The sequence below is a fragment of the Gekko japonicus genome, unplaced genomic scaffold (assembly GCF_001447785.1).
Source record: "Gekko japonicus isolate JY-2015 unplaced genomic scaffold, Gekko_japonicus_V1.1 scaffold4926, whole genome shotgun sequence".
Classification (NCBI taxonomy): domain Eukaryota; kingdom Metazoa; phylum Chordata; class Lepidosauria; order Squamata; family Gekkonidae; genus Gekko; species Gekko japonicus.
In genome coordinates, this window is record NW_015165406.1 from 34,969 (window position 1) to 49,616 (window position 14,648).

At 47.2% G+C, this 14,648-nt stretch overlaps 1 protein-coding gene across 1 annotated transcript; it reads right to left on the minus strand.

Annotated features, from left to right (window-relative positions):
- Window positions 1-820: 820 nt before the first annotated feature.
- LOC107109956 (prokineticin receptor 2) lies at window positions 821-14,490 on the minus strand. Its single transcript, XM_015410666.1, has 2 exons — window positions 13,994-14,490; window positions 821-1,517 (listed from the first exon to the last, which is right to left on the minus strand). The coding sequence occupies exons 1-2, from the start codon at window positions 14,488-14,490 to the stop codon at window positions 821-823; spliced, it is 1,194 nt and encodes a 397-aa protein (XP_015266152.1).
- Window positions 14,491-14,648: the final 158 nt, after the last annotated feature.

Sequence of the window (14,648 nt, forward strand, 5' to 3'; positions counted from 1 at the left end):
CCTGATCCAACATTGGCTTCTCTTCTCTTATGTTCTTATTTATTTACTTCATTTATACCCTGCCTTTCTTTCCAGCGGGGACCCCAACTGGCTTACATTGTCTCCTTTCTTCTGTTTTATCCTCACAACAGCCTTGTGAGGTAGATTAGGCTGAGGGTGTGCAGCGAGCTCTAGGTCACCCAACAAGTTTTCGTGGCAGAGCAGGGATTCAAACCCAGGACTCCGAGATCCGAGTCCAGTACCCTAACCAATACACAACATGATATTACTGAACTAGGGGATGATAGTACGCAAACAATCCATTTTTATGGAAAGCCAGCTTGGTTCTAGAACTTATGTCCATCAGAAAGGAGCCGAACATCAGGAGAGTGCAGATCTTGATGCTGGGAGTCGCACGAGCTTGTTCAGAGAAAGAACGTCTGAAGTTCGTTGATTCATGAAGCAGCCTGTCGTCCTTAGATGGTTCTCCGCCTTCATTCTTCTTAGACTGCCTGTGAGCTGGCAGATAAGAAACAGTGGGGATTTGCATTAATTTTCATGAGCTAGAAGGCAGAATCCCACGCCGTAGCTCATTTCCATGTTCCATAACTCCGAGTGTAAATATTTTTTAATGCAAGGGAGAACAGAAGTACAGCAAAAATGGAATTACAGGGCAGAGTTGTTCAATGGGCGGATCCCCGTGGTCTGTCCGTTGATGGAAGTGCTGTGCCGCTACCTGCTGTAGTTTTTTTTTTGCATGTACAAAAGTGTGGATGGAGCAACATTTGTGACACGAAACGCCAAAGGGAATCTTTGTCGTGCTGTGTCTGCCACCAAGAGCTCACTTCAGTCTAATGCAGTCCACCTCCTCTGTGATGGGCATGGCACTCGTCCGGATGTCCATCTCTATGCTCGACTTGGCCCCGTGATACGTAGACCTCCACCGGAGCAACATGATCTTCTTGAAGTACTTCATGGTGTTGTTCTTCACGGTGACGAAGCACATGGTGTTGATCATGCTGTTGCTCATGGCGATGCACTCAACTATGTAGAAAGCCGTCAGGTAGTGCTTCTCCTTCACAAACACCGTGGGGAAAAAGTCACGGACAATCGTGAAGCCGTAGAAAGGTGCCCAGCAGAGGACATAGGCTGTCAGGATGCACATGAGTACCAAAACTGTCTTCCTCCTGCAACGGAGCCTCTTCCTGATTTGTTCCGTCTGGAAGCCCGGCACGGTTTTAAACCAAAGCTCCCGGGAGATCCTGGCGTAGCACAGGGTCATGGTGATGACGGGTCCCACAAATTCGATACCGAAGATGAAGAGGAAGTAGGATTTGTAATAAACTTGCTGGTCTACTGGCCAAATTTGTCCACAGAAAATCTTCTTTTGACTCTGGACCATGAAAAGCACTGTTTCGGTGGCAAAGTATGCTGACGGTATGGCTACGATGAGAGAAATGATCCAGACCAAGGCAATGAGGATGGTAGCTGTTTGGTAGTTCATCCGGGGTTTCAAGGGGTGAACGATGGCAAGATACCTGCGAAAGACAAAGGAGATTTCCAAATCCTTGTTTGCAAAGCTGAGCAATAAAATAGTGGGCAATTCTGCATTGACTTTCCCTGCCATTGTTTTACCAAACCCACACTGGAACAGAAAGGGTGCAGTTCAAAACCACATTCAGATAGCCCAGGGAAACACCCGTTTGACTGTGAAGTCACCCCTGAATGGCCATAAATCTATGCAGAGGGTACCATAGAACCCAATGATCAAAGGAAGTGAAAGCGGCATGCAGTGTAGAGGGTACCATAAAATCCGATGATCAAAGGAAGTGAAAGCAGCATGCAATGCAGAGGGGAATTTCTGTTCCAGTGTGGGTTTGGTAAAACAACGGAGCGAAAAGCCAATGCAGAATCACCCAATGTGTTTCCAAGCTCGTTTTCAGGATACTGAAAAGAACCACTCGTTTAAATTGCCAATCCTCATCTGAAATCTATGATGAGGGAAGACCATTTCTCAATAAAAGGAAGACCCGTGATTGATCATTGAAACTGCTGATGTTGAATCTGCAGCCAGTCATATGGCACTGGAACAATACGAACACATGATGTGGCCTCACGCTGGATAAGACCCTTGGTCTATCACCGAGTTTTTCAGGGTATCTGGCTGTTCAAGAGTCAAGGCTACCTTAGTAACTGAACAAGGGAGCTTTCATTCTGGGAAGTTTATACCCCCAAAATATTTGAGTCTCTGAGGTGCTACTGGACTCAAATCTAGTAGTTCTACTGCAGACCGATATGGCTACCCTCTGAAATTATCTTGGTCTATCGAGATCAGTATTACCTAAACTCACTGGCCGTGATTCTCCAGGATCTTACAGATTGACTCTACCTGATCCTTTCTGAAACTGGAGATGCCTGGTATTGAATTTGGGACCTTCTGCATGTCAAGCAGATGCTCTACTACTGAGCCACAGCCCCAGTGCTAGAGACTCTCACTCAAACCCCCAATATCTGAATCCATGAGCTGTTCTGATGATCAATGTGTATCACCCCATTATAAGATAACGAGAGGCCTTCAGAATACCGTAGGAGACCTCAAAACTATTGAAACTTGGGAATATTTGTGGAAACACTCTATTAAGATATCGGCTTGTACCAATGTCAGAGAGAACTGTTTTAAAATGATGTACAGGTGGTACATGACTCCGAAGAAAATTGCAAATATGAACCAGAATATGTCAAACAAATGTTGGAAATGCAAGAGTCATGAGGGCTCATTTTATCATGTGGACTTGTGAAAAAGCTGTAGACTTTTGGACAAAAGTCCACAATGAAATGCAAAAAATATTGAAATGCTCTTTTAAAAAAGCACCCGAAATTCTGCTTTTGGGTTTGAAAATAGATGAAGTGAACACGACTAAAAAGACTTTACTTTGGTACTTAATAACAACTGCGAGAATGTTGTTTGCACAACTTTGGAAAACAGAGAAAGTACCAGAGATTGAAGATTGGATACAAAAAGTTCTGTTCATGGCTGAAATGGACAAAATCACAAAAAAGTTGAACGGCAAAGAAGACAACGTATTTTTTGAAGAATAAGAAAAATGATATAATTGATGATATATAGTAATGTGGAGGGTAAGGGGGAAGCATTGCGGGAAGCCACAGGAGGGAGGGGAGGAAATGGGTATGGGTGAACAATAGAAAATTGGAAATGGTTAAATGTAAAACTCGTATGGAAAATAATAAAATTTGTTTACCAAAAAAAACACAACCCAGATACCAGCTCATATCAGGCTCATGTAGCCCTGCTGAATTTTCTCTCGCAAGACACCGCCTTATCATTGTGTCCCTAAAATATATTCCCCATGAGCTTCTCTTCAGATTTCCCGGTGGCACTACCAGTTAACACCCTAGCAGGCTGCTTCCCCATGTGTTTATGGCGCTTTGAAGTGTTGTTAATTTAGCAACACTCTTGTTATGTGCAAATATTTTACTGCACTGACAAACTGTGCCCAAAGCTTCCCTGAAATATGAACTGTTTCTCAGTGCTTCACATCTGTACATGTGTCTCGAGCACGCAGATTATCTGGTTGACTGGCTCTATAGATAACAGCGGACTGGCACATTTCTGTATATATACGCCAGCAGTTCTCTTCGAGATAAATGCTTTTAATCAACCGAGGGGAAAACAGTGCACCGCGGGTGTTTGTATACCCAGAACAAGGCAAAAGCATGAGATTTTCATTGAATTCCAATGGATCTTTTGAATTAATGAGCTTGTGGGGAAGAAGGAATCCATATGAACAACAGAATTTAATACTTGCTGTGTGGATTTATGTAAGTAATGTCATTTTAGGCTTACTAGTATTTATTTATTTCCCTCTAACGACAATGGTAAAATGCTTCAGAATTTTGAAGGGAGGTTCCAAGACATGATAGCTTATATACTGGGAATCACAGAGGATTGCTGCATCTGAATATGCTTTATGGATGTCTACATGTATCTTTGAAATGTTAAATCTAGCATGATTCTTGGGGGAAAAAATTGAAATGGATTTAAAAACGGGGGTCCGTCGAGTCAGCTGGCAGAGACACTATTGCACCCTCACAGTCCAAGGACTTTTGAAAGCCCGTTTGGTGTAGTGGTTAAGTGCGCGGCCTCAAATCTGGGAGAGCTGGGTTTGATTCCCCACTCCTCCACCCGCAACTGCTGGATGACCTTGGGCAAGCCATAGTCCTGTCAGGGCTGTTCTTGAAACAGAGCTCTCTCTCAGCCCCACCCACCTCACAGGGTGTCTGTTGTGGGGAGGGGAAGGGAAAGGAGTTTGTAAGCTGCTCTGAGACTCTCTTGGGTAGTGAAGGGTGGGGTGTAAATCCAATCTCTTCTCTTCTTCTTCTTTTTTGAATTTTTAAAAAATTGTTTGTGGGAAAACTCCGCCTGTGAATTTCTACCTGTGTTCGACTTTACCAGTGAATTTCTACCTGTTTGTGGGAAATTTGTTCTGAGTATTTTATATGTCTTACCATTATTAATGGACTGCAAGAAGATCAAATCAGTCAATCCTAAAAGAAATCAACCCTGACTGTTCCCTGGAAGGCCAGATAATGAAACTGAAGCTCAAATACTTTGGCCACCCAATGAGAAGGGAGCACTCCCTGGAGAAGACCCTGATGCTGGGAAAGACTGAAGGTCAAAGAAGACGGGGACGGCAAAGGATGAGATGGTTAGACAGTGTCATCGATGCAACGAACATGAAGTTGAGCCAACTTCAGAGGACGGCGGAAGACCGGAAGGCCTGGCGGGATCTGGTCCATGGGATCGCGAAGAGTCAGACTCGACTGTGCGACTGAACAACAACAGCCATTATTAAATTAATTTATTGTTGGTGTTAAAATTTGGGCCCATGCATCCCCCCCCTTGTTTCCATATATTGCTGGGCCACTGCCTTTCATCTTGTTTCTCAGATCTCGGATGTTAGGCAGGGTCAGCCCCGGTTAGTACTTGGATGGGAGACCACCAAGGAAGTCCAGGGTTGCTACGCGGAGGCAGGCAATGGCAGCCTACCTCTGAACGTCTCTTGCCTTGAAAACCTTCCAGGGTTGCTATAAATTGGCTGCGAGTTGATGGCGCCTTACTCACAGCTTGCTGGTAGAACATGTACTTGATGTGACTAAAGTCCTGGATTTATCCCCTGGTGGTTCCAGCTCATGGTCTGATAGTAAGCGTTGAACAGGGCATATTAGACCGCTGAACAGATTCGCCAAGAGATCTGTGGCATCTAGGGCCACCAAGAAGAGAAGAGATTGGATTTATACCCCACCTGCCTTTACCCGATGGAGTCTCAGAGCATCTTACAATCTCCTTTCCCTTTCTTTTTCCTCCTCACAACAAGACACCCTGGAAGGTAGGTGGGACTGAGAGAGCTCTTTCGAGGACTGCCCTTGAGAGAACAGCTCTGAGAGAACTTGTGAACTGACCCAAAGTCACACCAGCAGATTCATGTGGAGGAGTGGGGGAATCAAACCTGGTTCTCCCAGATTAGAGTCCGTACTCCTAACCACTACAACAAACTGGAGCTCTCCCAGAATTACAGCTAATCTCCAGACAACAGAGATCAGCTGGCCTGGGGAAAAGGGGGGCTTCAGAAGACAAACGCCATGGCAGGGGTCCCTAGTGTGAGGCCTGTGTGGGGCATGGCACCTGTTGACACCTCTCCTGGTGCCTGCCAGGTATTTTTAGAAAGGGATAGGGGCCAACTGGGGCTTTTGCCCAGCAAGGCCTCTGATTGACCACTGGAGATTGCTTTGGCAGCAGCTGTCACCACAGCATAGGGCTGCCAAACCGCAGCGGGGGATCCGTGCGTCGTCGCAGGATCGCTGCCGCGGGGGGACAGCAATCCACGTTGCACCGGCGTCGCCAGGATGTGACGCTACGCGTCGCCCTGGCAACGGGACTCCAAACAGCCCTGTTGCCAGAGCGACGCATAGCGTCACATCCTGGCAACGCCAGTGCAACGCGGATCGCTGTCCCCCCGTGGCAGCGATCCTGCGACGACGCACGGATCCCCTGCCGCGGTTTGGCAGCCCTACCACAGCACAAGGATCTTCACTGTGTGACTGAAATTAAGCTGCAGCAGCCATTTTCTGTCTGGCTTTGCCTCCCCTGGTAGCCATTTCCTGTCTGGCTTTGCCTCCTCTGTTAGCCATTTCCTGTCTGGCTTTGCCTCCTCCGGTAGCCATTTTGTGGCTGCACCCACCTTGCAATGTCAGAATTCCAAAGGTGCCCACAGTCTCAAAAACATTGGGGACCCCAGCTCTGCGGCATCACACCCCTGCTGATTTCTCTCCCCTCCTCAAACTCCACCTACCATAGGCTCCCACCCCCCAATCTTGAGGAATTTCCAAATTAAGGATGCCAGTCCCCTGGTGGGGGCGGGGGATCCCCCAATTTTTGGGCTGCTCCCAGGGGGGAGCCCTGCCCCCAACAGTTGTCTGCGGCCCTGCTTGAAGAGAGCGGGGCCCACACATGCCTGCCCAGCGACCAATGAATCCGCCACTTGTAGAGCAGGTGCATGTGGCGCCCACTCTTTTGAAGCAGGGGCCACTTGTGCCTGCCCTGCAAGCAGCAAATTCACCGATAGCAGGGCAGACATGGGTAGGCTTGCCAAGTCCCCCCGGGGGGTGGGTAAACCCCCGCCCAAGAGGCCCGTTACTCAACGCCAGTAAATCGGGGCCCGGGGGAACTCCACCCCCTTCTGGCACACGTCCCCAGCATGATGAGGTCGCCCAGAGGTGACATTATCACACTGGCAACGTTGGGGGCGGGACGCTCTATGATTTGAGGGAAAACTCTATGGTTTTCTCTCGAAACCCACTGGCCCCGCCCCCAATGTGCCGACACAATGACGTCACTTCCGGGTGGCACCATCACGGCGGCTCACGTTCTCTGCGCGCACACATGGACTCCCGGGACGGCGCGGGACTCCCCCGCGGTAAGTGATTTTGGACTTGGCAACCCTAGGCATGGGTGGGCCCCGCTTTCTCCCCAACCATTTAAAGGAAAGGTTCCCTTTAAATGTATGGTCGAAGACTTTCACGGCCAGAGTTCATTAGTTGTAGATTTTCCGGGCTGTATGGCCGTGGTCTTGGCATTGCAGGACCTGACAGTGCCGGAAAATCTACAACAACGAATCCCTTCAAATGGTTGGGGGAAAGCAGGAGGGGGGGGGCATGCACACACGGTGCTGTGTCCCTGATGCGATGACATCACTCTGTGTGATGTCATTGTGTTGGGGATGGCCCCTCCCCCTCCTGGCATGCCCCACGAATCCCCCCGCCAGGAAGAAAATAGGACCTGCCAACCCTATTCCAAACCCAGAGATGGAAGCCCCAGTGGCACCCACAGACCCTATCAACCATTCCTTTCCCTTTCCTAGAAGAGGCTGATACTAAAAATGAAACAGGGGCTAAAACTGTGTAAGAGAGTTCTTAAGAAATGGTTCGGTGGTTTTGCTCTCTCCTTTTAAAGGTATTCAGGTCAGGTTGGATCCAATCAGCTTCTCTTAGGGGGAAGCAGGAAATAGAGGTCATCTTGACCATCAAAACAGGCTGTACTAGGGCTCGTGGGACCTGCAAGTACAAAAGCCGTGGGGCAATGGGGGGTTGTACTTAGGAGAATAACTGGGCAAGACTGAATGAGGGGGGAAAAACTGGCTGGATCTAACCCGTCTTCTTAGCCATTCAAGGGTAGCTCCTCGCTGAGCATCCATCAAGCGATACCACTGTAGCATGTTCATCTATTTTATCCAAACTCTGCCATGACTTTGGATGACATTATCCATATTTCATATATATATATATGTATTATTTTATTTCAGGTTTTAAAAATTCTTCATGAAAACCCTCGCCCTTTGAGATAAGGGTCTAGCATGGAATTGTTGCTTGAAGTGATGGATCTGCTGAAAGCAAGCGGGAGAGAAACCATCTTAGGAACGCAGAACATTCTGGTATCCAGAGTGCCTCGTTAATTATATGTTCATTATCCCGCTATCCGTCTCATTGTTGTCTCTTCTTTGAGAGTCACTCTGATTTTCTGAATGGGTTTCGTTGGATCTTTAAACCAGGAAGCCTGCTGCGCAGACTATGTGGTCTTCCTTGCTTCTGCCTGATAATTATCATCTGTTCATAATTAATGCCGACTGCACTAAAATACTCCTCGGCAGGGAGGATCTCCAGCAAAGTTGCAGAGGAGATCTCTAAAAATTGAGCTCACAATAGCACAATGAGATTCGAGTCTAGTGACATTTCAGAGACCCACAAGATTTTCATGATATAGGCTTTCGAGAGTCAGAGCACAATTATTGCTATGTGACGGAGCGAGCTCCCATCTCGGGTCCCAGCTCCTGCCAACCTAGCAGTTCGAAAGCTGCAAGTAGATAAATAGGTACCGCTCCACTGGGAAGGTAACAGCGTTCTATGCGCCTCGGCGTTTAGTCATGCTGGCCACATGACCTTGGAAATGTCTTCAGACAGCACTGGCTCTTCGGCTTGGAAAGGGAGATGAGCACCTCCCCCTAGAGTTGCATTCAACAAGGTTTCAAGCAAGGAAACCTTTACCTTTTTCTATTAGCTAGTATCCAAAAAGTATCCCTTTCAACTTGGCTCATTCTTCCATCACAAAGAGGACGGTGTTCAAATTCTTCAGGATTTTTTCAGAGATAGATAGATAGATAGATAGATAGATAGATAGATAGATAGATAGATCATCTGTCTGTCTGTCAATCAATCAATCAATCAATCAATCAATCATCATAGGACAGCAGGTCCCAGTGGAAGGAAAAATCAACGTGATTGAATGACGCAGTTCTTTCTCAACTAGAGTATCCACCTAAGAGCTCTAATAAACTGAAAAAACGTACTCTCGGTTTATGCTTCAAAATACAGTGCAATCATCTGTGTAAAATGCATTCCTCCAAGGCTGTGCGTAGCCTGCAAGTTGTTGTGTGGTACGAAGTAATCCCACAGACTGTGAAATGTGCTGCTTTAAGTATTCTTCCCCAAGGGAGTTTTACTTAACGGTATTATTTCTTGAATCCACAGATTCCCGTGTACCCTTCTTTTTGCTTTATTTACACTTCCTTTTTCACCTCAAGGAGGAAGGAGAGGCTATGGCTCAGTGGCAGAACATCTGCTTGGCATGCAGAAGGCCCCAGGTTCAATCCCCAGCATCTCCAGTTAAATGGATCAGGCAGTAGACGAGGCGAAAGACCTCTGCCTGAGACCCCGGGGAGCCACTACCAGTCTGAGTAGACGGATACTGACTTTGATGGACCAAGAGTCCGATTCAGCATAAAGTAGCTTAATGTGTTCATATGTGTTCAAAGAGAACTAGGGGACACAGAGTGATTGGGGCTCCTTTAAAGGGCCATAAGTGTCCTATCAGACCTCCAACAGCGGCGAATACATCAAGTCAACAAAACCCTTTGCAAGTAAATAGTGAGCTTTGGTGCTTCACCAGCACAATCCTGAATACAGCTCCACCCTAAATCCACCGAAGTCAATGGGTCTTGGTGGTGGGAAAGCACTATCAAGTTGTAGCTGACCTACGGAGACCCCTCATGGGGTTTTCAAGGCAAGAAAAGTTCAGAGGTGGTTTGCCATTGGCCCAAAGGCAATGGGTGGTGGAAAACACTATCCTCGTTGTGACGATGGTCTCTGGAATGTTCTATCATTTCGATACTCTTCTTCTTCTGAAAGTGGATGCTTGGTGGTGGAAAACAGTATCCTCGGTGTGACGATGGTCTCTGGAATGTTCTATCATTTCGATACTCTTCTTCTTCCGAAAGTGGATGAAAGCGCTTTGCCCTAGGAACATTCTTTCAGATAATTTCTTGCAACTAAGTTATGATACATCAGTGAATATTAATGACATTTTTGATACCTACTTGTTGAAATGACAGACCAAGAGTCGCTGCTTTCATCCACTTTCGGAAGAAGAACAGTATCGAAACGATAGAACATTCCGGAGACCATCGCCACACCATTTTCAATTGCCTTGTACATTTACACCATTTTCAATTGCCTTGTACATTTATATATGTAGATTTTTTGTACACATTTTTGTATAAATTTTGTGATTGTTATTTAAATATTTTCTAGCGCAGTTACCTCACAGTTTCTTCTTCTTTTTTCGGTCTGTTCTGTGACTGTGGCCATCATTTTTGAGCCAGAGTTCTCTCAGCCCCACCTACCTCCCAGGGTGTCTGCTGTGGGGAGGGGAAGGGGAAGGAGTTTGTAAGTCGCTCTGAGACTCCAAGTGAAGGGCGGGGTATAAATCCAATCTCTTCTTCTCTTCTACCTGGCATTACCTTTTATGACACACATGGCCCGGCCCAACAAGGTCTCGTTTATGTCAGATATGGCCCTCATGACAAATGCGTTCGCCACCCCTGCACAGGATCTGCCTGGAGAAATCACCTAAACGGGAGTCAGAGTTGTTCCATTGGTGGAGCCGCAGGGAATGCGGTGTGCAAGTGAAATAAGGACACAAATTGATTATGGAACAGGACCAGAGTTCAAAATTTGGTGGAGCCGCAGAGAATGCAGTACGCAAGTGAAACATGGCCACGGATTGATTATGGAACAGGGCTTTAAAAATTGGTGGAGCCTCAGAGAATGCAGTGCACAAGTGAAACATGGACACGGATTGATTATGGAACAGGATTTTAAAATTTGGTGGAGCCGCAGGGAATGCAGTGCACAAGTGAAACATGGCCACGGATTGATTATGGAACAGGACTTAAAAGTTTAAAACCTTGGGAAGTCTTTCAAGACGCTCAGCACCGGCACTTTACCTTTTCTATGCAATTATAAGAAGGATGTTAGCACTACTTATGAAACATTTATGACTGCTTACACTAAATTTATTATTCATACTACAGTTGTACGCAATTTGATTGTTTCTCTTCACAGCACTGGCAAGCGGCTGAGGGCATAACGACATGTTATGGCCAACATACTTGGGGTCACAGTATGGGGCTGCACTCATATCAGTGGGACTCACCTTAAAAAGCACTCGTTTGCTTAGTACGGGGGGGGGGGAGTTTCCCTCTCAACCACCTACATGCCAGCAGAAACAGCTTTGGCTCTATACACCCTCAGAAGGAGCATTTCCAGGGCTATTTTTGGGCAGGAACGCACAGGAACGGAGTTCCAGCTGGCTCCCAAGTTGGCCACGCCCAGTAGGAGTTCATTAGCATAACAGGCCACACCCAACAGCAGAAACTCATTAGGATTGGCTATATTAGGGGTGTGTGGCCTAACATGCAAAGCAGTTCCTGCTACAAAAAAGGCCCTGGGTTTTGACAACAAACAAGGTCAACAGAATAAGAAGCAAAAGGTGGGTGTGGCTGGATAACCACACTTCTGGTAACATGTGGGTGCAGCCTAATGTGCTAATGAGCTGTGCTGTCAGGGGTGTGGCCTAATATGCTAATGAGTTCCTGCTGTTGGGTGTGGCCTATTATGCTAATGAGTTCCTGCTGGGCTTTTTCTACAAAAAGAGCCCTGAGCTGCATTTCCATTCGCTCGGTTAAATTCTTTCCCCTTGGCCATACTTGAAGGCCGATTCGCAGGCCTAACGGATTTGGACCGAGTTTGGAAAGGCGGATCTGTTCAGCTCGAGTCCTTAGCACATATTTTATTGGCAATCTGGTCTGATTGGGGAGAAAGGTACGTGTCCTCCCTCTTAATTGGAGAGAAAGGTATTTGTCCTCCCTCTTAATAACTTATCATCTCAAAAAAAAAAATCATCCAGTTTTTCCTTGTCAATGAGGATTGGAAAACTACCTTAGCAGTTGCTATACGATTAGCTACAGTGATTGCCTGTGAGAGGGTTGCATCTCCATCTGCTCAAGACCTTTGGGTCAGAAGAACAGAAAGATACAAAAAAAAGAGAGGTTAAAACATTAGAAGAGAGAAAAGAGAAGACGAGATTAGATTTATACCCCGCCCTTCACTCAGAGTCTCAGAGCGATTTACAATCTCCTTCCCGTCCTTTCCCCACAACAGATACCCTGTGAGGTAGGTGGGCCTAAGAGATTTCTTTCAAGAACCGGGACTGCTCTTGAGAGAACAGCTCTGAGAGAACTTGTGACTGACCCAAGGTGATCCAGCAGCTGCATGTGGAGGAATAGGGAATCAAACCCAATTCTCCAGATTAGATTCCGCCACTCTTAACCACTACACCAAACTTAACTGCTACAACCGTATACCAACTGGTTGCACACCAACTACAGGACAACACCACCTTTATGAAAGACTGATACCATCTTGTAATTTTTTTCGGTGACCATCTTGTTTCTTAGTAAAGGTAAAGGTTCCCTTGCTCGAAAGCCAGTCGAGTCCGACTCTAGGGTTGCGGTGCTCATCTCCGTTTCAAAGCCGAAGAGCCAGCGCTGTCCGAAGACATTTCCGTGGTCATGTGGCCGGCATGACTAAACACCAAGGTGCACGAAACGCTGTTACCTTCCCACCAAAGTGGTACCTATTTATCTACTTGCAATTTCTTGCTTTTGAACTGCTAGGTTGGCAGGAGCTGGAACTAGAGACGGGAGCTCACTCTGTCATGCGGCAACTCGGGTCTCGAACTACTGAACTACCGACCTTCCACAGCCTGCAGTTCAGCTTGTGTTGATGATTACTGGTTTTACTGTTTTTATGTTTTTGTGCGTGGAAACTTTTTGCTCTTTGTAAGCCACCCTGAGCCTGCTTGTGGGGAGGGCGGGATATAAATGCTAAAATAAATAAAAAAATAAAATAAATCTGAAGTTAGCCTTAGGAAGGATATGTGGAGATAGAGAACAGTGGCAAAAGCCACCTTTTTCACTGGCCCTCTCATAGCACTGAGCAAATGAAGAAGAAGAAGAGATTGGATTTGTACCCCGCCCGTCTCAGAGCGGCTTACAGACTCCTTTCCCTTCCCCTCCCCACAACAGACACCCTGTGAGGTGGGTGGGGCTGAGAGAACTCTGACACAAATGGCTCTTTTTCAAGGACAGCTGTGCCAGAGCTTGTGACTGACCCAAGGTCACATCAGCAGGTGCAAGTGGAGGAGTGGGGAATCAAACCCGGTTCTCCCAGATTAGAGTCCACACACTTAACCACTACACCAAACGGGCTCTCCAAATGAACACTTTCTAAGGTGAGTTCCCCCAATTTATGTCTGACTGTGAGTCCAGTCACATACTGTGACCTGACATTTGTCAGGCATATTGTGTGGTTATGCCCTCAGCCACCTATCAGTGCCATAAAGAGAGCACAAGGGGTCAGAACCAGTGTTCCCTCTAAGCTGAGTTAGGGTGAGCCAGCTCACAGTTTTTTAGCCTCCGGCTCACACATCTTTTGTCTTCGCTCAGGAAGGACGGGCTCCAGAGCAAAGTAATTCATGCAGTAGCCCAATCGCTCGCTCACAACTTTAATGCCGGCAGCTCACAAAGTAGAATTTTTTGCTCAAAAGACTCCACAGGCTTAGAGGGAGGAGCATTGGTTAGAAATGGCTCTATTTCTCGCTCCCGCAGATGGGATGAAAAATACAACTGTCCAATGTTCCCTCTAAGCTGTGGAGTCTTGTGAGCAAAAATTCTAATTGTGAGCTCCTGGCATTCAAGTTGTGAGCGAGCGATTGGGCTACTGCATAAATCAGGTTTGCTCTGGAGCCCTCCTTCCTGAGCCAAGAGAAAAAACTGTGAGCTGGAGGCTAAAAAACTGTGAGCTGGCTCACACTAACTCAGCTTAGAGGGAACACTGCAACGGTCCCTTGCATCGAAGGCCCTGGGGTAGAAACCTAGGCCTCAGAGCCTGAATCAGCGGTGTGTCACTTAAATCGTTACCAGAGGGTTGTTTGTGGTGAACAAGTGAGAGGTCAACCAACAGAATCAATTTCAAAACCATTCAATATAGAGAAGAACAGCACATTCTTGCGTATGCGAGAGTCAGATTTCCCCATTCTTACCTGTCCACCGCAATCGCCAAGAGCGCATTGGTAGAGACGTAGAGGGAGACGGTGCGCAGGTAGTTGACGGAGGCGCACAGCACGTGGCCGTGTTCCCAGGACAGCTGCCGCACCACGTAGTAGTCCATCTCGAACGGGCAGCAGACGATGGCCACGATGAAGTCGGAGATGGCCAAGTTGGCGATGAGGAGGTTGGTGAGGTTGCGCAGTTTCTTGTAGCGGGCCAGGGCGGCGATGAAGACAAAGTTGCCGATGCCGCAGACCAGCACGATCCCAATCAGTGCCACACCGATGACAATCTTGGCCGCAAAGAAGGTGCGGGTTTTGGTGACATCATCTTCCTCGTCCAAGGGGAGGTCGTAGTCGCTGTAACTGAAGTTGAAGGGCAGTGAGAAGTTGTGGTAAGGGTCGAAGTCCCCGTTGTAGAGACTGTAGATGGCGGCAAAGTTCGTGCTCATGGCCGTCTCGTTCACGCGAGGATGCCCATCCTGCCGCATGGTGCCGCCATGGCCTCCTCCCATCCTCACCGAGGTCTCTAACTCCCCTTCTCAATATTTCCCGAGAGTTGCTTTCCCTAGGAACGGCTGTCTGATGAATCGCTCTGTCTCAGTGCCTCCATTGTGCGAAGCAATCAAGTCCTTTCTTGGCTTTAGAA

What these genes read in the sequence shown, in the direction of transcription:
- LOC107109956 (XM_015410666.1), bottom strand. Translation starts at nt 14,490, where the DNA reads ATGCGGCAGGATGGGCATCCTCGCGTGAACGAGACGGCCATGAGCACG. An exon ending in TTGGCGATTGCGGTGGACAG is followed by an intron (nt 1,518 to 13,993) that starts GTAAGAATGGGG and finishes TGTCTTTCGCAG; the next exon opens with GTATCTTGCCATCGTTCACC.